Source organism: Eleutherodactylus coqui, chromosome 10 (genome assembly GCF_035609145.1).
Source record: "Eleutherodactylus coqui strain aEleCoq1 chromosome 10, aEleCoq1.hap1, whole genome shotgun sequence".
NCBI lineage: Eukaryota > Metazoa > Chordata > Amphibia > Anura > Eleutherodactylidae > Eleutherodactylus > Eleutherodactylus coqui.
In genome coordinates, this window is record NC_089846.1 from 132,237,833 (window position 1) to 132,263,058 (window position 25,226).

At 42.3% G+C, this 25,226-nt stretch overlaps 1 protein-coding gene across 1 annotated transcript in view; it reads right to left on the reverse strand.

Moving 5' to 3' along the window:
* DOCK11 (dedicator of cytokinesis 11) overlaps window positions 1-25,226 on the reverse strand; it is a 240,901-nt gene that overhangs the window by 103,664 nt on the left and 112,011 nt on the right. The window contains exons 31-36 of the mRNA XM_066581860.1: window positions 21,309-21,347; window positions 12,399-12,577; window positions 10,704-10,820; window positions 6,477-6,552; window positions 4,997-5,097; window positions 2,103-2,214 (exon numbers count right to left, since the gene is read on the reverse strand). Coding sequence (XP_066437957.1) covers window positions 2,103-2,214; window positions 4,997-5,097; window positions 6,477-6,552; window positions 10,704-10,820; window positions 12,399-12,577; window positions 21,309-21,347 — 624 coding nt within the window. The remainder of the gene's footprint in view (window positions 1-2,102; window positions 2,215-4,996; window positions 5,098-6,476; window positions 6,553-10,703; window positions 10,821-12,398; window positions 12,578-21,308; window positions 21,348-25,226) is intronic.

The following is a 25,226-nucleotide window of genomic DNA, read 5'->3' on the forward strand; positions in this document are numbered from 1 at the left end:
TATATTCACTCACCTCTAATCACACCAATACTAAACCTATTTTTTTTCTATTTTACTGTTTTAAAATAAAAAAAATAGGAAAGTGCGTTTTTATTGCCGTATTGTGACGCGTATAACTTTATTTTTTTGCAAGGTGAGCCATACTTTTCCTTAGTATCACTTTTTGGGTTACATACAACATTTTGATTACTTTTTATTCAATTATTTTTGGAAAAGCACAATTCTGGCATTGTGGTTTTTTTTTTTATAGCATTTATCGTGTTTTTTTATAATTGTGCTTTTACAGATGTGGCGATACCAATTCTATTTATTTTTTGTTAGTTTCAATTTTCTATGTAGCACCTGGGAAAAGGTTTTTTTTTTAATTTTTATTTTTATTTTCGTGTAATTAAAAAAAAAAATCTTTATTGAACTTTTTACTTTTTTTTTTTCAGTCCCACTGTAGGACTTGCACTTGCGATCATTCAACTACTTGTACAATGTACTTAAATATTTAATTATTGCCAGGCTCGGTCTGGCCCATAGGGTAACAGATGAATCCCCCCGCAGGCCCTGAGCCAGAGTAGGCTGCTGGCATACTTCAATCCAACAAGCTGCCCTGCACCTCATAAGTGAACCACACTGGCACTGGCACCCTGGGCTCCCCCAGTGTTTAAAGCTGCACTGCATGTTATTGATTAATCTCAATAATTACGAGGTATTAAGTTAATTGAACTAAGGCGTCATTAATAGGTTGTAAGCCTGCATGGTGCACTACACATATCATGTGGCCTGGCATCCTCCATCATCCTGGCACTGAGTATATACCCCCATCAGTATAAGGAAGGTGTGTGAGTGGTTGTTCATCAGTGCCTGGATGTGCCGTGGTTCCTCCATTTAGCAGTTTGGCCGTCTGCATGTTCGGGATGTTGTGTTTATATCTGCCCTTTTGTATCAGTAAGTATGTGGCTGTTTTTGTGATTTTACCATCTGGCTTCAGGAGAAAATTATTTCTCAAGACTGGAAGGAGAAGAGTGAGCAGAATAGTAAAAAGAACGTGGAGCGAGCCCAGTGGAAAATAGAAAAAGAAATTAAGGACAATGCCCTCTTCTTGAACGGTGGTGACTAGAGATGAGCGAGCGTACTCGGTTCGGGTGTTTTTGCACTCGAGCAGCACTTTTTCCGAGTAACTGACTACTCGTACAAAAAGATTCGGGGGCGCCGGGGGGCGGCGTGGTGGAGTGGAGGCTAGCAGTGGGGAACAGGGGGGAGCTCTCTCTCCCCCCCCTCCCCTCTGCAACTCCCCGTTCACCCCCGGCGCCCCCCGAATCTTTTCGTATGAGTAGTCAGTTACTCGGAAAAGCGGTGCTCGAGTGCAAAAACACCCGAACCGAGTATGCTCGCTCATCTCTAGTGGTGACCTAAAATCTTCAGATGAAGGGAGAAAGTTCCTACCTACAATAGGTGCATCTGACCCCAAATCCCATTATACCCGACTGGGTAAACGTTTAAATCACAAATGCCAAAAAGATTTTTTTTTAAACTGGGTATAAGGCACAACCTGACCTTGGAACGGGTATAAATGCTGGTTTTATAAATAAATTAAGAAGTTTGGCAAATTCTCATCTCATGTAATTATGTACGTCTATAGGTTGCGCCTGAAGCCCAACCTAGGCCAACACTGGATTGGTAATAAAATCATCATGACGCTTCATTATATACTTCTGTTGAGTAATTCCAAGGAATCCACGATGCGTTTTTCCTCCCTAAGTAAATAAGAGCGGGGAGGGTGTGGGAAAGGAGTCATGCATGTTCCAGCAAGAGTGTCGTTCCTATGCAGGCTCATGGGTGCTTGGCTGCCAGCTGCTGGGGCGCTGTAGTTGGATACAGTAAACTTTTAAAACCACAGATAATAGTTTGCGTATCGGAGAGATGGCCAACGTTCGTGCCAAAGATGAATTCAAGCCTTAATTATCACTTTTAATGTACCATCACATAACTTTGTGGAGGATTTCCGCCTGCGAACAACATTACGTCTTCTCTTCTTGACATCTTTCAATAACTGCTGGATTATCAAAACCTAAATCTGTGTGTATGGAGATGCCCAGACCATGAACACTTACCTTCTGAAATGACTTTGACTATATACAGATAGCAGATGAGTAGGCTCTTCATTTCATAGGAATCCAATCGGGTATAAGGAGAGACACTGCTTTTTGTGGAACTTCTACGCATCTGGAGGAGCAACATGATGATAAACATTAAAGGGGGGCCAAAATATTAAATTATGCCCTATCCACAGGATAGGAGATCATTTTATGGTTGTGGTAGGTGAGAGCAGGGTTCCAGAAGGCTCGCACATGAACGGAGTGGAGGTTCTACATGCACCCCGCTGCTCCATGCATTTCAAAGAGAGCGCTGGAAATGGCTGAGTGCTTGTGTATAGCAATTTCCAGGATTCCCATTAAAATGAATGGAGCAGCGGGGTGCATGTACAACCTCCACTGCATTCATGTGGGGATCTTCAAGAACCCTCACTTACGGGATCAGTGGAGCTCCCGGTGGACCCCCACTGATCACATTTATCCGCTATCCTGTGTATTGGGATAACTTTATATCTTGGCACAACCTGTTTGAACTGACAAACAGATAACTGATATGATGAGAAAATACTTAGTCAATAACTTAAGACTTTAATAATGCCTATTTACATTCTGTCACCCCCAGCGGCAGGACGTCTCCTCTGTTGTACTTGCTATGTGAAACTCATTGTCCCGGACCATTAGACTTGCTCCTAACATTGCCATTTTTAAGCTTGCCTTGAAAACTCACTTCTTCGATGAGGTTTATGACATCTAACCATAGTCCATGGCCTATACACAACCTGATTTGCAGCTTGAGCTGCAATCTATATATGTGTTGGCTCAAATACTAGCAGGTAATGGGTTAGGCCAAATTCACATTGATGTGCCCATGTTGAGTCCAGAAAATCTTGCACAAAAACCACTGGATAGTGCAAGGACACTGTGAACCAGGATGTCCCCTTACCCTGACCACTATTCCTGGCAGAAGCAGGATACCCGTGGGCAGTCAGGTATTCCAAGGGTGGCTGAACACATGGCACAAAAATAGACAACAAACAGGTACCATTCAAACTCTGCACGTCTTACATGTGCATTCTGATGAAGATTTGGGTTCGAACTTGCCATGGAATTGCTGTGGATTATGTCCTTAGTCTTTGAATTACGGTTACCAACTTGTACTATTCTTGTGTTTCTGGACAGCTTGTACAAAAGTTATGGACAACCAGAATTATTTTTACAGACACACTGAAAAACCATAATCTATATTATATATACACATTCTTTTAGTTTCATAATTAGGCGCTTCTGAGGGTTTTTGACCAGGTTTTGGCTCTCTAGGACCTACCGTTCGACATAGTCACAAACAATCGGATGCTGAAGCACAACTGCAGTCACACACAAACAACAGACAGTTACACGGGTTCCTCACTTTTCTCTGATTTGCTGCGACTCCCAATGGATGTCAAGATTTGCATACAGCCCCTGACTGTTTATGGCCCTCTCTGCTTACTTTAGTAATAAACTAGTCTGATAAGAACTTTGCTGGTTGTTCAGTAACTGCTCAGACCCTGCTGTCCTCCTCCTGACCATGACAGGAACGGGGGCTCCGTGTAGTGCAGTAAATCGACACATCTAAATATACATCCCACACATATATGTATTACATATTGTGGAGAAGATACCTCAGCTCGCTAGGACCTACCCTTCTTGACATATTTGCAAAAAATCAAAATACGTACAGGACGATGCTACGGTGGGGAAGTTCTTTGCAACCTGGCGACTTTAGATTGTCCCCAAGATTGGGGGAGTGGATCACCCGACAGACAAACGCATCATAGGTACGCAACACCCTGACATCGCCCCGTGAGATGAGAGGGAAGCAGTTCCCCCCTTCTGGCATGGAGGAGGGCGGTTACGCTCAAATCGGAGCCCCACATACCCGGGGGAATCAAAACAGGCTGCAAAAACCCACGCAAACAGGTGGTCAATGCGATAGCTCAACCTCTATCCCAACCTACCCACACCCTACCCCCTCCCCCACCCTTCCCTAACTGCCCACCGAGCTCTTCGGAGCCCTAACCCTGGTTAATTCTTCTGTTGGTTCTACCTTTGTTCTTCTCTCTACCGCCTCATGGACCACTACCTTGGGGTGGGAAAGAATCCGGTTAATAAAAAGAAAAGTGTTGGCGGAGGCGGGCCAGATACAGCCTCCACTGCGACGAGGTAGTGGAGAGGGAAAGTGGGCGCATCACTAAGTATGTATACATTACAATTGCTTTTTGTCTGAGATGCACTCCATCTTTGTTCTTTCACATGCCTTCCAGCCTCAATAAAAACTTATTGAACTAAAAAATCAAAATACAAAAGCAAAATTCCATTGAAATCTCCTTAGGACGCCACTGGCAAGACGTCACATTTCTGCAGCATTTTTCTTTACTCGCCCTGAATGGACTACTTTATTATGTTGGTTTCTCATCAGTAGCAAACAAAGTTTTTAACCCCACGCACAAACAGTTACACGTAATAGACCCATGCAAAGCCAGGTTATTCCGCTAGCGAATGATAAAACGTATAAGTGATGCGTGTCTGAAGGTCAGATACTGATACGAACTCATTACCAGCATTTACTAATTACAATAATATCCTGCACAAGTGCCAACAGCCTTGATAAACTCATGGATGCATCCATTTTTTTTCACGGACGCTGGAGAAAAGTGCCCCAATTGTTACGGACTGTTCAGGAATTTCTGAATGGTTGACAACCCTGCTTGGAATTCATACTTTCCACTAACTTCTGCTTTAGGTCTTGGCTTTTCTATTATGACAAGTGAATGCTGGAGACTTACCCGACTATCAAATGATATTGGAATATTGATAAAATGGCATCTTATTACATTTCTAATAATGACAGTTTCCCCCATGTAAAGACCTACATTTTCCCCATTCATGCTGTGGTCAGTCGTCATATCTGTGAGCGAGCCACGGGAGTCTTCTCTTTTCATGATGCAGCCATTTGAGAATGACGAGCTGTAACCTTGCAAAAGCATAAAAGACATTAAATTACATCTTTATTACAATAATGTATCCAATAACTCTGATACAATGCAGGAGGTTTTATTCCCATTTTCTGTAACTGCTTGCTGTGCAAATGTATATTATGTGCAAACGAACAGAGTACATTAACGTATATTTGTGGGACAACCCCTTAAATTGCAGCTCTATAATACTGCCAAGCCTAGAAAAGGCAGATTATAAACAGTCTCTATAAAGATAATGCTTTGTATACATCTCTCTTGTCCCTTCACTGCCTGGAGACTGTAGAAATCTGTGACATTTCTCTGCCAATTGACTCCCAATCATTTCAGCTGCTACACTGCATTGATACAGGAAGGATGTGGGTGCATCTCCAATATGTCATTACCAGGAAAGTTTAGAAAAGTAAAAACAGCTACAACATTTATAAACAGAGCAAATATATATATTTTTTTAATAATTACGTCTACATTAATTAATGGAACTAAGTCTTGGGTTCCACAATGCCTTGCGGTCCACATGTGACCCTAATGCCTTCCCATGCGGTAAAAAGTTATGGATGACTTGACTCTATCTCAATAGACAAACTGGAGCAAGTTCAGAGAAGAGTTACCAAGATGGTGAGCGGTCTGCAAATCATGTCCTATGAGGAACGGTTAAAGGATCTGGGAATGTTTAGCAGAAGAGAAGGCTGAGAGGAGACTTAATAGCTGTCTACAAATATCTGAAGGGCTGTCACAGTGCAGAGGGATCAGCCCTATTCTCATCTGCACAAGGAAAGACTAGAAGCAATGGGATGGAACTGAAAGGGAGGAGACAGATTAGATATTAGACAGTGAGGGGGATCAATGAGTGGAACAGGTTACCACGGGAGGTGGGGAGTTCTCCCTCAATGGAAGTGCTCAAACAAAGGCTGGACAAATATCTGTCTGGGATGATTTAGTGATCCTGCACTGAGCAGGGGGTTGGACCCGATGACCCTGGAGATCCCTTCCAACTCTACCATTCTATGATTCTGCAACTTTTTCCCTCGTATGAAAAAATTGAGGTTGCACTTCAGTTCTAATAATTTACAGTCATTTTCTGCCAGTAGTCTGCTTACCGCAGACGCCATCATCTCTCTGCACTACATATATATAGGCTGTAATCATCTATGTTAAAGGTAGATAAAACGTGTGTGCGTGACGCACTGAAAACACACTGCCTGTTGTATTCTGCCCTGTAGGTCACTAGTGATCCGGAAAAGTACGGTAAAACATGCATATGGATGTACAAATGCGCAACGTCCATTATGTAAATAAGTGTGTAAATTCGCTCACACCCGTGTGACATCGGCCTTAAAGTTGTGTTCTTTCAATTAACATCGTCTTCACTACTCACCGGTGTCTTTGTCCATGATCAGGCTCGATCGGTTTGAAGGAGAGGAAAAGCTGCATATAAATGTGTCCCTGGATGCCTGCAAAATATATTTCAGTGTAAGTGACAAGCGCTAGCAGCAAATTAGCTTTATTAACCCCTTAACAACCACCCATAAGTCTTATTCATTAAGGGGCCTTATTCTAAAGGCCCATTTAGACACAACGATTATCGCCCAAAAGTCATCTTTGTAGCGATAATCGTGTGCATTTACACGGCAAGATGATCGCTCAAAATTCACTCAAACGGCAGTTTGATTGACAGTTTTGAGCGTTCACTTTGCATACGTGTGTACATGAGGGCCCACACTGTATGCAGAAAACAAGCAGGACCGCTATCTTCTGCATACAGCTGTTGTCTTCTCAGAGCGCTCAGCTGGTATCCAGCTGAACGCTCTGAGCGGGGTATACAGGACACAGCTGGAGCACTGTCTTCTGCATACTCCTGCTGTGTTCACGGAGCGCTCAGCTGTTATAGAGCTGAGCGCTCCAAGCGGAGTATGCAGAACAACGCTGGAGTGCTGTCTTCTCCATACCCTTGCTGTGTTCACGGAGCGCACAGCTGGTATACAGCTGAGCGCTCCGAGCAGGGTATGCAGAACACAGCTGCAGCGCTGTCTTCTTCATACTTCGGCTGTGTTCTCTGAGCGGGATGCCAGCTAAAACAATATCAGTGGCATCAGTGGCAGAGAACTCAGCGCACGGCACCGATAAGGCTCATCGTTTTCTTTCAGCTAGCTGAAAGACAACGATGAACGACTTGTTAATGAAAACTGCACGATGTCCGTGCAGTTAGACCCAACGATTCTCGCTCAAAAGACGGCTTTGAGCAATTGTTGAGTGAGAATCGTTGAGTCAAAATGGGCCTTAATGTGTGTCAGAATACAGACACGGGTCTCACATGCTAGTAGGTGCAAGGGCCCAGCTGTCTGATGACAGCATGGCATTTGCTCTAAGAGTAGGGGCCACACAAAGTGCTGTTTAACCCTTTTCATGAGATGGTCAATGCAAGTGTGGCATATCAAAAGGCTGAAAGAGGGAGGGGGCTGCCTCTGTTACTCATCGGAACCCTAGAATGTGACTGTGCATTCCAGATGGGCTGCTGTGGCACCTGGAGGCTTGAAGATGGCCTCCAGGTCTGCCATATGCGGTGGCCTATGAGGCTCAGGCTCTGCTCATCAGAGGTGTAACTTGATGGTTCTGAGCCCCAATTCAAAATCTGTAACAGGGCCTCAACTATAATACTTTATTGATAATACTGAGCTCTCTTTATAGAGAAGAGAGGCTTTATGGGCCCCTGGGGCTTCTGGGCCCGGGTGCAACTGCATCCTCTGTAGTTACACCCCTACTGCTCATAGACCCGAATAATAGACTGCTAATAATATACTGAAGTATAGCAGTGTAACAAACCAATAATCAAATAACATTCAAGTTCCATGGTGGGACAAATATACAAAGTGAAAAAACAATTTTTTAAAATTATTAAAAAACAAATAAAAACATCAAAATGCCACATTTTCCACTTATTATGTGAAAAAAAAAAAAACAGATTTGGTATTGTCACGTTTGTAATGATCCACATAAAAAAGTTAGTCTATTATTTAACTTGCAAGGTGCATGCCGTAAAAAATATATATATATATATATAAATAAATAGAAAAATGTCGAAAATTGTTCACAAAAGAATGGAATAGAAACTGATCAAAAAGTCCCATACATTATCCAGGGGTATCATTAAAGAGTATAACTCATCGCCCAAAAAAATTCTCACACAGCAACGTTGATGGAAAAAAACGTGTGGGGTCTTTGATTGCAGCGATAAAAAAAATAAATTAAAAGTGTGAAAAAGTAGCCAAAAGAGCTACATAAATGTGGTATCGACTTAATTGTTCTGAACTACAGAATTGATTTCACTTATTATTTCACACACTTAGGGCTTATTCACATGAGCGTATATGGGCCGGCGTTTTCACGGCCGCCCAATATATGCTGCCATCTGATGCATTAGATTCCAAAGCATCAGATCACACAGGCACATTCCTGCTTTTACGCCGGGCAGGAATCATGGTCCTGAAACCATCTTCCTGGTCTGACTAGGGCCGCTGCTATAGACTCCTATGGGAGCCAATGACAGAAGGGAGGTGGGAGGGAGTTTAGCAGCGTAACTGCTAAACTCCCTTCCCCTTCTCCTCTCCGCTCCTTGCAATGGGAGGGGTCATAGCTAATCCTATCCCACCCCTTCCCATTGCTGGCTGAGGATAAGGGGCGGGAGCTTAACTCCGCCCCATCCTCCCCTCCCCATTGCAAACAGCAGGAAGGAAGAAGAGAGGAGGGGAGGAAAGAGGAGGTGAGCCAGCAAGGCGGTGCTCTGCTGAGCTGTCTTGCCCCGCGTGACGGCATATACGCCGAGCCAGTGCATCATATGGTAGCATATATCAGCCGGCCGATATACGCTTGTGTGAATAAGCCCTGAACTCCGCAAAAAAACACAATTGTAAATTTTGTTGGTCTTGCCTCTATAAAAAATCTAACAAAAAGTGATGAAATGTTATATGCTCTGAAAAATGGGATAACTGAAAACATGCCCCCATAAAGATCCACTGATGGAGAAATAAAAATGTTATGGCTCTTGGGATGCCCAAGTCTGACCGAGCCCTTAAAATAATATTTATTTTTAGTGTACAAAAATAAGAATTAGGCTGCATTCTGCATGCTGAACACACTAAGGACTCAGTCAGACGAGCGCCTATGTGCGCGCAAACAAACCCGTCTATTAGAACCATTGATTCCCTATGGCATGGTCAGATATCTCTCTTTTACACAGATGACATATAGAGGGTATATGTGTTGGTGAAGCTCTCCCTCCATATGCCCACTGCTAGTTTAGGCTTCGCCCTAAGTTGTATTTTTTAATGGCATCATTTTTGGGTACATATAATGTATTGTATTTTCATTAAAAAATTTTAGGGTGATTGGGGGAAAAAAATTCTGCTATATGTTTTTTGGATTTCATTTTTACAGCATTCAGTGAACACCATTAATATTGTGATAATATTCTCTGGGTCGGCGCAATTCCAGCCAGACCAAGTTTATACTGTTTTTTTTGTTTTGCTATTTTTGTAGACAAAACACCTTTTTTTTTTCTTTTTTTTTAAAGATTTGCTTTTGTGTCGCTACATTCCAGAACATTGTTATTTCTCCATCCACAGAGCTCTGTAAGGTCTGCTTTTGTGCAGGATGAACTCTAGTTTTCAGTTGTCAGATTTTTGGAAACATATAACTTTTTTATTGCTTTTTATTCCAGTTTTTTCTACAGGCAAGATTAACAAATTCTGGAATTCTGGCAAATTTTTGTTTCTTTTTATATTTTTAACAGCATTCACCCTGCAGTACAAATATGTTGAATTAATTCTGATTATGTCAGTATCAAACTTATATGTTTTCGTTTCTTCCAATTTTTCATGCTTTTTCCAAAAAAAGACCCCTAACATTTTTCTTTTTTTTTTTGTCAATGGTGCTGCTGTGAAAGGACTTCTTTTTTTTTGCGGGATGTGTTGCACCAAGTTTGAGTGAAGAACACCTAAAGATGCAGTCGCAAAACCCAACCCTGCAATTTTCCAACAACTTTTGGGCGATGCTACATTGGAACTAAAGCCTTCTAGGCTAATTTCACACAGGCGAGCGCCATATCGGGCCATGAAACTTGTGTTAAAAACGCCTCACATCACTTCAGGGAAGTAGCGATCCTCCGGCTAGAGGATTGTTAAGTGTTTCCCGTGGTTTTCAATTTGAAACCTCGCATTGCACTCCTGTGCACCTCGTATGCCTTGCTATGTTTTTTCCAGTCCCATTGAAAAAAATGGGCGAGGTGTTCCGAAGGAATGCCCAAAGATGGCACATGCCACATTACTTTTCAAAAGAATGGGGTTCATATTCATGTGAGATTTGTGCTTTTTGCACTGCACAAATCTCACGGGATTTTCTCAGTTGTGTGAAGGCGGCTTTATGCAGTCCTTTCAATTCAGCCTAACGGACAAAGCAGTAATAAAAAGTTACACTACGGCATCAGTTTACTGCATATCATGCATAATGTAAGAATCAGAAGTTGTTCTAGGGTTCTGTAAGTCCACAGTTGTTTAGCAAATACTATCTTTATATGATACACAATATTGTTTGCAGGAGCAGCACTTACAGAGGTTGATATGGCAGTGCAGTGATACAATGTATCTTTGGTGGCAAACCTGGAGACATTATCTAGCAACATCGCCACCAAGGGAAGGTAAAGCTGGGCGATTTTTGCTTGCTGGTTCTGCAAAACAGACATAAAATCATTCTCCTATATGTGTAAAGATCGTATTTATAGATGTACACGCCTAGATGTCACAGACAGAAATGGATGTAGTTTGCTTGGCAACCTCAGGTATGACAGCCTGCAACAAAAGAGAAATAAACAGAGCTTCTGAAATGTTATGCAATGCTAATTACACGACATGTATGCAGTCGTACTGGTGAAGTCGGGCTTTAATGTGTACCAGTCATTACTTAAATCTTTTTTTGCATAGATCAGTAGCCCATGTGAGCATCAGGTAAAAAGATTGTAAAAAGAAGAACTTTTGGACTACAGTCACCCATTCAGGTCCATAGATGCACAAAAAAAGAATTGAGCGCACATGGGAGGAAATTTGTGTGTGCTCTGTTTTGCACCAATCACTAGACAATTCTAGAAAAATGCATCCGGATGTCACGTGGACATATAAATGCATTACAATGGGTCTGTTTTTCACACACAGAAATTGGACACACTCATGTGAATACTTCTTTCTCCCTTCTTATGCTGTGAGAGGGGAGAAAGAGCAGCAAGAACAGACACTAAATCTGGATCAGAACACACAGCTGACTTGCTCAGTTGCACACTAGAATGAGTATGTTCATTCAGCATAGTTATAGAGAAAAAGCAATGAATATTAATGGAAATGATGTAAAGTGAAGAAAAAGACCTAAAAATTTGTTGGTAAGGTCCAGAGATGAGCGAGCACGCTCGGATACGTCAGTTACTTGTCCGAGCATGCTCGGGAGGAGGGTTGAGGGCGGCACGGGTGAGCGTGGGGCGGCGGGGGGTAAAGAGAGAGAGATCTCTCTCACTCTCTCCCCCGTTGCCCCCCCCCCGAGCACGCTCGGACAAGAATGCAGTTACTCGAGAAGAGCCAGGCTTGCTCGAGTAACTGACTTATCCAAGCGTGCTCGCTCATCTCTAGTAAGGTCCTAAAATGAGAATTCTGACTACACATATATGGGTCTGTTCACATCATGTCATGGCTCTACATGTAAACTCCCACAAGCATGCTAAGTCTATCTATATGGCAGCAATCATCCAATGGAAGCAAAAAAAAATGCCCTTTTGATCTTTGTCTAGCGGCTAGAAAACATTGTTATGTTTTTTTCGGCATGAATAGTATAGTAGAATAAACGATTCTATATAAGGGTGGCTAAGGGTATAAAGGGTATAATGTAATATCATATATACTGCCCCGTATTTGTTTATGTAACAGGAGCCTATAGATGAGAAACCCCATTGTACAGTATAAGCATAAAGCAAGATGTGCTGCAGCCTCCTATCAGAGGCATATGTCCGGAGATTCTTCTGGGATATATAGCAAAGGATGAAAACACATTATTAGCGCCCAATATACTGTACATTTACACATACCTAGACAGTGTGTGATATTTTTAATGACAGATGTTCTATAAACTGGCTAAATATTATGAGGTGCCTGCTGACACCTATAGCTGTTAATGGGAAGGTCTATTATCGAAAACCATATATATAAATAATCTTCTAATGCACGTCTGAAAATTCTCTCTAAATGATCAACTGTAAAGTAATTACCTTGTGCTGATAGCGGTTGTCAAATGCATGTTTGATTAGAAGGTGTTTTAGCGTGGAGATGGCAGCAAACCTGATGTCACAGTTCTCCTGTACGGCCTGCAATACTTCTCTCAGCAAGAGACCGACGACGAAATGATTCTTGCAGTAATCATCTGTTAAACTGCATTCAAGATTCATATCTGCAAACAGAAACATGAATTAATCCGGCACTTTTTAAATACTATACTCGCTAAGGCACATTACTCGAGCGAGTAGTGCCTTAGCCGAGTATCTCCCCGCTTGTCTCTAAAGATTCGGGGGCCGGCGGGGGAGAGCGGGGAGGAACGGAGGGGAGATCTCTCTCTCCCCCCTGCTCCCAGCCGCAACTCACCTGTCACCCGCGCCGGCCCCCGAATCCTTAGAGACGAGCGGGGAGATACTCGGCTAAGGCACTACTCGCTCGAGTAATGTACCTCAGCGAGTATACTCGCTCATCTCTAACTAACAAGCATTTAGATCATCAGCGTGGCCATGTCCAGAAGGGAGGACAGAATACTTCAGCATATACTGCAGGAATCACAGGAGACGACATTTGGAAGTGCTGATAAAAGCTTTGATCATGATTGAAGACATAACAAGCAATGACATTCCAAGGAAATGTACAACATGATTCTCTACCAACACCTCCAGCCTGTGAGCCATGTCCTGGCCTCGCTCAGTACATACACAGCATGATGGGATTCAGACCTTTTTCATAATAAGAAATGGAACAGAATATAGAAATGTATCAAGATTTTTCAACAAACTAGGAAATCCTTCTCCTAGACAGAACGGACGTTCTTCACAGTTATCTGTACTTCATTGTATCAATACTTCAATAATCTGTAACTAGCTTTTCAACCAATTTCGGGCTGATATGTCAGCCAATTAGAGATGAGCGAACGTACTCGGATAAGCACTACTCGTCCGAGTAATGTGCTTTATCCGAGTACCTCTCTGCTCGTCCTGAAAGATTCGGGGCGCACTGCGGAGCGGGGAGCTGCAGGGGAGAGCGGGGAGGAACGGAGGGGAGATCTTTCTCTCCTTCTCTCCCGCCCGCTCTGCCCCGCTCCCCGCTGCGACTCACCTGTCAGCAGCGGAGCGCCCCGAATCTTTCAAGACGAGTACAGCGGTACTCGGATAAAGCACATTACTCGGACGAGTAGTGCTTATCCGAGTACGTTCGCTCATCTTTACAGCCAATGTTAGGTATCTTTGCATTACTGCATAATGATAATGATATTTATAGATTAAGAACTAATGATTTTAAAATGATTTGTTAAGATATATAAGGTTTATATTTATGATTTAACTGGGGATGAGCTATATACAATTGAAGACTGCGGTAGTGAGCATCCCACTATAGTAAATGTAGAGCTTCTATGAATGGAATCGTGAATGATACGAATAGTGAAAGGAGGTGATTCTCCACTATAGTAAACACAGGTTATTGTGAATGAGGTTGTAAAATCAAGGTTTCATTGATAAAAAGGGTGATGTATCACGTCACATGGACAGGAAATAACGCCGATCCCATGACGCCAAGATGGCTCCGGCACCGGCGTGCATCGTGATGAGCGTAAGTGGGCTTTTAAACTTTCTATATATATGTCGATGTATTTTCATTATGTATGTACGTTATATGCTTGAGAAAGGCAAGAATTGTGTTGCCGAAACGCGTCGCATAAATTAAAGATATTCTATGGACCGAAGAGTCTACCATTGATCCTTTTGGGTTCTGGAGCGCAGGGATTTTTCCATTGTTTGTATACCACATTTAGACTACACGGCCCGTGAGTGGGCTGCATCCCGAGGACGTCTCTCCGGTTATCCGGATTGGGAACCCAGAGTGGTTGAAAAGCTTTCAGGGATATCAGGTGCCAGTGGATTCTCGGTCCTGAGAGTTCCACTGAGCACCAGGTGAGTACTCACCAATACTCACTGCATTTCTGGTTGCATTTTATAGTGAAGAGGCACTAATATATATATTTTCTACTTATTAACCTAAAATGAGGTTTTTGTGCTGAAAAATCACTCAAAATGCTGGTTGCTAGGAGTTTCCCTTCCTCCTAATTCCCTGTCCCCATATGTTGTCATGTGAAGTCCATTTCTAGCAACAAAGATGGCAAGACACAAAAGAGAACAAGAAGTGGAGGAATGTGATGACTCATCCTGCCCATAGAAGTCCATAGAGAGAAGAGTGGGAGTGAGATGCTGCAAGTAGAGAGACTCATACAAACATTGCTGTAGCTAACAGTGATTTACAGTACTGTCCCACAGCTACTGGAATCACATCTACACTGCTCAGTACTTCTTCAATTTCCTCTTTGCTGATGTTTTATATATATTATATACACACACACACTCATTGTCAAAAAAGAAATCTAGCACCTAGGAGGAGTTTTTGGAATCAAATGAAACTTTATGCGTGATTGTAGCATTGATATAAGTAAGTGATTACAATATCAGAGCATAAGGATAATTTATTGCAGAAAACACTTGAAGGTCTCCAGACATAAACACGGCCATCGTCAGTACCTAAACTAAACCTGAATTTGCTGACGAAGACAACCCGGTCCCACTCCGTAGTAACCCAGTTTTGTAGTTCACGGCATGACTGCACACAGAGGCGACAGTGGGTCAGTGTCAAAGGAAGTACACGTAATGGGTGCCATAGAACCAAATGTCCTTCAGCCAAAAGCCTGCAAGTGGTTCAGAGACACACAGGAGCCTGTAACGATGGAGCTACCTGTCTCTGTAGGGCAGACAACTAAACAGTTGGAGCTGCTTATGCTTGTCAGACAATCAGATGGTTGTCTCCACTGGTGGTCTTTCAAGGGCGTCCTGAGCCAGGTTACCTTGGGTGTACCCTCATGCATTCACTAGTCCAAACACCTCCATACAGTCTAGTCAAAACAGCCCAGGTGTTGGCAATTCATCCATATGACCATCCAGCTTCTCGAATTACAATAATGTGCCCCCACTAAAACTTTAACTGTGCAAAATCTCTCTGGTTGCAGCGTAGAGGCGTCTAGTGGTCAACAAGTTCTAAACAAGTGGGAAAAGAGGTCCACTACACAGAAGTAGCCTCTGAGAGCCTCTTTATAGGCCAAGGGGGGAATCACATTTAGGGCCTCAGGTGGCAAGACCGTTCATCTAATCACACCACAACTCTAATGATTTGTATATCTACGGGAGATGTAACTGCATGCCACGTTTTGCAGCAAAACGACAACTCCTTCTAGGGACTTGCTCCTTTTTTTTGTAAGGACTCAAACCCATGACTTCTTGCACTCCAGCCAGAGGCTCTAACTGTGGATAGTTACCTTGCATGACCCCCAGCTTTGCTTCAAGTAGTTCCTGCTTCCTGGCCCTGACCCCACTTCTGTATAAAGTCTTCCTATAAAAGCCTGACACTCCTGCATTGCGTGATTATTAGTGCTCCGCAGCGTTTGATCCAGCTTCTCTTCTGTCAGCTATTTCTACAAGACTCCCCGATGCCGACTTCTGGCTTCCCCCCTGACTATGTTACCTGCCTCATCCATTGTACTGCAAACCGAGACTTCCCGTTGCTGTCTCTTGACTATCTAGTCTCTAGTGACCTGCACAGCTACTCCTATCCTACCCCTATGAAAAAGATTCACTGTGTTGTGCTGCTTGTTTAACTCTCATTGACTTTCATGGGAGTTATGGAAACAGCGACTCTCAGCCGTGCTTGACTGTTTTCATAACTCTGACCACTAAAGATGAATGAATTGAACCTGTAGAGTCTGAATTCAAGTTGAAACAATGCATGACGCTCTCTCCATTGTAATGGATGTTGAGGTAACAGCCTGGCATTTCATAAGTCCTAAAAACTACAATGGAGAGAGCTACATGCATATACAATGGCTCTAACCCATATACTCATTTCTCAAGTGCCAAACAGGTTAAGAGACTTTATTCTCCTAATATATAGGGGACCCAGGCTTGGCTACAAAGTGCGCCATTAGTACTTGTCCATTCCTGTTGCCCTGCTATGCGCCACTCCTCTTCACCCTGACATTGAAACTACATGTGAGTCGCCAGACATGGATATTTCTGTGTCCAGATGATCGGGGCTGCATAGAATGGCATTGTGGTCCACATGTTGTGCACCCCTGCTCTATTGAAATCTATGGTGATTGATCAAATTCTAGATATATCCATATTTCATCCATAATGCATCCATATTTCAATATTATATGTATTATGTGTGCTTTCTGCTACTCCATAGATGTCAGTCCCAACGTAATAGAGATCTATAATATGGATTCAACAATGGTGAAATATTAATGTAGTTTAATCCATAATATGTGTGTATTGTGGGTCCACATTATGCATGTTTATAAATAAACTTGTGAGAAACATAGTCTTTAGGCCCAATGTCCAGGGGCGGATTTTATTTATAAAATCTGCATGCGTCTCCCGCGCGGGAGATCCGCTCCTCCTGTCGCCCATAGGGATGCATTAGCATCCGCACGACAAGTAAAAGCTTGCGGATGTGATTTTTTTTTCCCGGTGTACGGGTCGCACGAGTGGGAAGAAATCGCAGCATGCTCCATTTTCCTGCGGATCCCACAGGGACAGCTGCCACTGAAGGCACTTTTTAGCAGAAAAAGAATCTCCTAATGGGGTGGAGAGCAGATGCTGCTAGACCTTCCCCACCATTTCCCAATGATCATAGAGAGGGCGTCACCTATGTTCCTGCTTGGCATTAATCTCTATAACTGTCCACAGAATAAGGGATGATTAGGATAGGGAATACCATTCAGATAAGAGGTGATCCAACTGCTGGGACCCCCACCAATCCTAAGGCTCTGGCATGTCTTGAAGTGATGGCAGTGACGGTCACACATGTGCACTGCTGCTCCATTCATTTCAATGGGACTGTCAGAGATAGCCGAGCACTTGAACTCGGCTATCTCTGGTAGTTCCATTGAAATGAATGGAGCAGCAGTGCACATATGCGACTGTAGTGACTCAGTACATTCTTTCCTGGCCCACTCCATATTGTCATACATGTCATGTCTTGTCTCTATGTACTGTGCAAAAGTGTCTTGTCCTTCTGTTATGTGTATTGCACAGCTGCAGCGTGTGATGGGTTAATGGCTGCAAAGTATCAGCTGACTGTCTGGTAAATGTAACAATTATGTCCTGTCACGTGGTATGAGTAAAGGTATAAATGTGAGTGCTTGAGAGAAGGAAACGGGTTCCATTTTCTAGAGCTGCTAGAGAGTAAAGCACAGAGGCACATGGGGGCACCTTCAGCCCTCATGTGTTGAAGATGGAGGAGAAGAGATTTCCCAAGCGCAAGGATCAGTATGAGCAGGGAGTGAGCCCATCCTAAAGAGAGAGTGAGAAACTAGTGAGTAAGACTTTCTCAAGGCCCAGTGCAGAGGTACTCTTTCTTCTTCTATATCTTTTCACACCCAAGCATCCTGAAGTCTGGGACTGCTAGAGTGAAGGTACGCACCCACAGTTGTCACACATACAGGCGTGCTGAAGTCTGGGATAGCTATGTGGAGGTACTCATCGTCAAGTCTATATATATGGAAGATAATATGAGACGGCGCTCAACCCACTGTAATGAAATGCCACTGCAATGAATAAATGGGACTTACCTGGCGTAGGCGGGTGGGTCTCGTGAGGGACCCCCCACCTAACACCTCCACGTCCCGGTAAACGTTGTATATATTGAATTCCAAATCCTGGAAGACTTCAATCCAAATTTTCTAAGACTCCTCTCTCCAGTCCGGAAAACAAGGAAAACGGTGCAAAGAGCCAGCAAGAATCTGTCGCACCCCTAAGATAGGGATGCGACTCCGTATAAACGAATATAAAGAAAAAGGCCCAAAAAGGATCCAGCGCTCCAAAGCAGATCTCTTTAGCCCAGTAAATACAAGGCCCTTTAAACCTCAAAACATATGGATACTTTTATTGAGAATATATATCTGTCATTTTGCCTGCACTCGGAATACTGCTGACTGTTTGCCTTGTACCATTTGCAGTTATTACTCAGTAAAGTTATTCCAGGTCCTGACCTTTCCCTGGTACCAGAGGTACTATAACCTTGTCAGTTATTTCCCCGCCGATGTTCATGCTGGCGGGTGCAGGAACAGTGGCATCACCCGTGACAACCCTTTCACCTGTCCTAATGTTTATTGGGCATCCCCATGCCAGGGGTGTCCGGAAGAGGCCCAGTGCTGCCCTGGCCTTGGTTGCATGCATCCCTCCAGGAGGGAGCGTGGTAGGTGCTGCTGTGACAAGCCAGCATCTTGCCCTCCCAGCTCCTCAGCGCATGCCATGTGTCTGGGGTCACCCTACGGAACGCTGCAGGACCACGACTGCGCTGACTTCAAGACAAGTCAGATTCATGTTCTTGAGATTGGTGGAATCCCAGTGGTTGGACCTCCACAGATCTGAAAGTTATTCCCTATCCTGTGGATAACTTTCAATCATCAAACGTGTTTTTATGCTGGACCATCAGGTAAGAAAATATTAATCACTCGATTACCCAATACGAGGAGGAAAGAAAACTCCTCTACTACCTTTCACCATCGTAGAATAATAATGAAAACATGACAGTTTACGTTTTTATGTCTAATGTTGACATACGTTCCAGGGATTATCCTGCATCAAGCCATGTTTAAGACAACCAAGATATATTAATGCTGAGACTCCAGACACAATGGAACCAATAAGACAATGGCTTTTTGCTGTTTTCTATAATGGTAGTATTAGCTTATATGTGAAATTGCAAGATATTCAGAGGTATTGTAAATAATATGTCTTCATCCTAAAACATGAATGCAAAGGTTCTCAACACATAATTGTTGTACACCGACTCATTACCTGTTCTGATTACTGTACTGGTTATATGTATTATTGAATGCCTATGCTATATATTTATATGCAAATAAGGAAGATGGAACAATACCTCTGCAGCGCCACCTATTGGATGGCAACATTCCTGCAAATCACTGTCCGACCCTTTATACAGGTCTGTGTAACAATGATTTGGAATAAAAAAAAAAAAGTCAGAATCCATACACAGACAGCTGTTTTGGGGTGTTTGCCCCTCATCAGTGTGCAGTAGGATTTTGGCTTGCCTGGTGAGAGGCCTATGACGTGGGTAGGGAGGGGTATCATCACTCCTTGAGGAGAGGACCTAGAAGGTGAGTGAGGAGACTTATAAGGGCATGCATGCTCCTCTGGGAAATATATGCAAATACGGTAGATGAACAATACCTCTGCAGCGCCACCTACTGGATGGCAACATTCCAGCAATTCAATGTCCGATCCTTTATACAGGTCTATGCAACAATGATTGGGAATTGAAAACCAAGCCATATTTATTGAAATGTAGTAACACATAATATCTCTGATGGACTAGAAAGTCTGTACTCAAAACCATGGGTTTCTATAGAATACTATTTATGAGCTTAAAAGGAGTAACATTCCATTTGTGCAGCATTAACAAGTACCCGTATAACTAATTTTCTGGATTATGGAAGGTGGGCTCTAAACAAAAATCGCCCATAGGTTCATAAATTATTATTATGTTCATTCAGAAAGGGAGCAATAGAACAGAATAGTACTGGCGGTATATAAAGCAGTTATGTTATGAAGGCTTGAATACAAATTGCTGCACTGAAAAATGTTTCTTAATGTTTTATCTAAAGCTTTGCTAAGACTTTTTACAAAAGATTTGAAGGATATGTTGGTCTGTATTTCTGTCCGTATGGCTGTAGTATATCTGCATAGCTCTGCGTTCTTCCTCAATATTCCTCAAAGTTTTTCACCAATACTGCAGATTCAACTAATGATCAGGTACATACAGACAACGTACTATAATGGGGATGTGAAGAGGTGGTTACCCTGCTTGGACAAGCTCTCCAAACATGACAATTTCTCAACATCAGTAAGCTATGCGGGTAATGCATGGATGAGTCGGGTCCAACGGAAATAGCCATTTGTATCTCGGCTTTTAGTCTACACCGGGCAAATTTGCTGCCCAAGCCAAATATTTAAATACCCTGGCAGAGTGGCTTATAAAGTTGTGTTCACACCTTACATTTGTCAGTTACCCCGGTTTCCTCCCGTGATTCCATCTGAATAGCCGAAAAAGATATACAGATGCAACTCTGAATGGAACCATTGGCTGTAATGAGGAAAATGAAGGACAAAGATGCAAACTTTAGTCTCTGACCTGGTTTCCATTATTTCTATTATTTTTTTGGAGGATATACAATAATGTAACTGGACCACATGTCCCACCACGTCCCTCTTTACTATTCCCTGGAAGCAGATATTTGCTCTGGCTAATACATGGGGTCCAAAGACAACACAATATTCAAATATGGAGACAACACAAACATATGAATGTATGAAATACAAAATAAATAACCAAGGTTGTCATAAATCATGAAAGCAAATGCTGCCCTCTCAAGAAAATGTGGCAAGTGCAGATGAAGCAGTCCACAGTTAGAATATGGATAGATTGAAAAACGTCCCCAACCCAAAAACAATGAGAATGTAAAAAAATCACATTTTTTGTTTAAATTCCTTATTTATGTAATTTGGGGAGGGGGGGGGGGGTACTGGATGATTCTTGTATGCATTATTCTAAATCATTGTTTCAAAGCGCAATGAGAATTATATAATTGTGTTCCAATTTCTATAATTGAGACGTTTGATACCCATTGGGTCAGAGACTGTGCATCATCAGCAGCCAGCTATAAAGCCGTGTTAGTAGTAGGAGCAGCCGTCGGCGTGCCGTAAGGTTAGTGAGATTTAGTGATTGCAAAATGGATCAGCAAACATGGAGTCATTTCATTCTGGAGGTGAATGAAGTTTACCAAACCAACCTACCTACAGATGTGAACCGCTCCACTGCGTATGATAACAAATCTAATGGTTTTGTAAAAACAAAAGGTAAAAGTATAAAATAATGTAATGAGACAGTAAATCATTTTGTACAATTTCTTCATCAACCCAAATACCAGCAGGAACGAGTCCAAGGGACAGAAAATATGAGCTTCATCAGGCTGGGATGAGGTAAGCAGCAATTGTGTGAGTGCCTAAAGCTGCTAGCTAAACTCATCTGTAAGTGTACAAACCATTCGAAGAGCCCTGCATCAGTCAGGAAGAGAAAAGAAGGAGTTTCGGAAGAGAATTGACTCAAAAACATGGTTTAGCAAGCAAAAGAGGCAAGCTTAGCTTTTCCAGCCAGTAGTGCAGACAGAGCAGTAGAGGAAGGTTTCTGCTGCAGCAAGCTACCTCCCAGCCAGAATATGAACAGTCTAAGCCCTTCTTTTGTTTCAAACTCTAGCATTGGATGGAAAGAAGGCTGACCTAATATTGAGGGACATTTACCAAATGCAGTACGCTGGAATACTGCCATGAAAAAGTCACAAGATTTTGCGACTTTTCTCCCTCTTGCGCCGGTCCCGCCACTTTTTTGAGCAGTTGGCGGGGCTTTTGGGTGGAGGCATGCTTATCCCAGACCAACAGATTTATGTATAATTTACATCAGAAACTGTCTTAAATGATGCCAGAAATGTGTGGCAGGCCAGTCTACCAGGTTCGGGGGATAAGCTGAATGCAAGAAGAGGGCCTGCGCCTCTTCATGTACCGTGAGCTGGAGGAAAATTATACTGAGCCCAGCCCAGGAAATGCTTAGCTTAGTTAATTTCCCCCATTGATTCCTTCTGGGATGAAGACAGTAGACATGTTTTTAAAAATAGTTTATTCTTAAATTATGATGTGAGTTTGTTCTGTAAGCTCAAGAAAGGTGAGGATGTTATGGCAAATACTTCCAGTATTCTCTTGTTTTATTAGCTTACACTTTAACCCTTTCATGGCCAAGGGTCATTCATGCCCCTGTGTCCAGGTCATGTTCTAGTATTCCCACTGTCAAAAAATCATAACTGTTTTTATATTTCGGGTGACATATCTACATGAGGGCTTGTTTTTGCGGGCAGAGTTCTATTTTTCAATGATACCATTTAATGTACCATATAATGTAATGTATTGAAAGACTTAAAAATTTGTAAATGGGGAAATAAACCCCACAACTCCAGCGTTTGGGGTGGAGGTGGAAGTTATTTGTACAGCGTTCATGATGCAGTAAAAACCGCCCCTTGTCTTTATCCTGTGGGTCTGTACAATTACAGTGATACAAAAAAATAAAATACATAAAAAAAAAAAAGAATTACTTTCTGCCGCCATCCTTTGACACTCATGATTATTTTTTTTAATTTTTCCATTGATGGGGCTGTAAGAGGGCTCGTTTTTTGCGAGTGACCAGTAATTTGTATTGGTAGTATTTTGGGGAACATATGACATTTTGCTAGTTTTTACTCAATTTTTACTTGGAAATGGAGTGACCAAAAAAGTGCAATTCTGTGATTTCGCCTTTTTTTCAGACAGAGTAAATCATATGGGATTAACAATGTGATATTTTAATAAGCTAGACCTTTACGGATGGGCTATAGATAGAGATAACAATTTTTAGATTTCTAAACTTTTTTTTATTTTTTAGAGGCGACAACTGGGAAAAGGTTTTTTAACTTTCAATATATTTATTTTTACAATAAGTAAAGTAAAAAAAATATATCTTTATTTTACTTATTTTTAATTAGTCTGCATAGGGGATGTGAATGTGTGATCATTTGATTGTTTACAAAGTACAATGCAATACTATATTATTGCACTATACTGTCTTTAGCAGGTTGCCTATTAAAGACCTGCCACAGGCACGACATTAATAGGCAAACGATCACAGCAGGCCAGGGGCCTTTCAGAATTCGGCAAGCTGCCATGATACCCAGATGGCACTCCCGTGATCTTACAGAAGTGAAGAGGAAGATGAACGGGAGTGCATGTGCAGCCTTCTAAAGAGAGTCGAGCTGGTGAGTATGCTCTATGTTCGCTGAGGGACACCACAGGTATAAGGGCTCCACGTCACAAACTACAAGCACCATAACTCAGTTTGTAGTGCTTATAGTTGAAGACAGGTTCCCTTTAAATCACCTGTGTTGGGTTGCACTCGGTATAAGGTAAGAGGTGTTTGTAGGTAGGGAAGCACTTGAAATAAATCACAGAACTCTTCATGTATAATTGTATCTAATTCTTCAGTGTAGGAATTGTGGCAACAGAACAATGTAACAACGTTTCACCCTCCGGGTCTTTGCTTACACTGTCGCGAAGAAATAAAAAGTGTAGCAGAGGGGAGGAAAGCTGCATAGGGTGTCGGCTGTTTCCATGCATTATCCTTGGAGAGTGCTATGATTTACTAGGTTCTTAAATAATCTGAATGCTCGTATCAAAGGGGGTTATAGGGTTATAGCCTTCAATCTATTTTATTGTATAGATGGTTCAATAAGGTAAGCTATTTGGATCAATCAATATGTGAGATATATAGTGCCACTTTCCGCATAGGGGTGCGTTTAATACTGCAGCTCAGCCCCACTCAAGTCAATGCTGCAATACCAGACGAAGCTCATGGACAAGAGAGGCACGGCTTCTGGAAAAAGAAAGCAAACCCTTTTTTTTATGAAAGGTAGTTGAAGAGCAAAGACCATTTATGCTTTCTTTATAATCAAATCAACAGGGCTGACAGGTATCTCTGATGGAGAAAAAAAGTAGATGGAGTAGATGGGAACAATCCATTCTTGCTTGCTACGATAGTAAACATCCTGTCAAACCAATGAGATCTGCCAACAGAAATCTATCAATGGCCAACGTTAGGCCAAGACCCTTATGGAGATTTATCTAAACTGCGTTTAAGAACTTACCAATGTATGAAGTGCATTGATATAAAGTGATACAAATATTTAATGAGCCCATTAGATTTCCCTGGATAGTAAACACCAGAGGAGATGGGATAACTGTTTTCTTTTAGACTAAAGGCTAGCTGCCAATCATGGAAGCATACAAGCACATGCTAAAATCAATTTTAAATGCATGCCCTGCACCATACAAAATACCACTTTAACCTCAAGAAATATTCCTGGTTTCCCATGAGCATATTACGGATGCATTTATGAGTCTGTAATAAGGACGAGTATCTCGGCCCAAGAGGGGTCTCCTGACCCGAACCCAAAGCATCTACGATGCTTAGTGTTTGGGTCAGAGGACCAGCCGTCAGACCAGGATATCGGCCATAATATGCTCGTATGAAACCGGCCAAACAGTGATGCTTACAGCAGCCTATACTCAGACTAGGGTCACAAAGTGCTCCTATACTACTTGCAGCTTCTCCCTACTGCTTTGCTTATAGAGAAGTACAGGACAAGCGAAACCAGGATTGGACACTTTTTTTAAACTTTAGGAGCCAAGCTAAAAGAAATAAGATATAGAAAACTGCTCATTAAGGTATGGTACAAAACATCAATACCGTAGCCGATTTTTTTAAGCTCACTGGCATCCTGGTCTTTGGGATTTGTCCAGGGCTCAATACTAACATTAGCAGATTAATAAGAAGAATTGTCCAGTGCTTTTGCCAGACAAACTGCATAATATACTTCTAATTACAAAGCAATGCCAAAGAAGAGATTCGTTATAAATGTGTCATGCCAGAGCAAATGCATCCTTTCCTATGCTAATCAGTGCAGCCAGAAAGCAGATATTTAATGAGTTCTGAGCCATTGAACTCTGATATAGTACTTGCTCGGCATAAAGTTGAGTAGTCAAAAGTCAGAAAGAGGTATTTAAGTGGATGACATGTAGTCACCCTGGGTGCTAAAATGTATTCTATAACAGACTAAAACCAGAGATACAATGTAG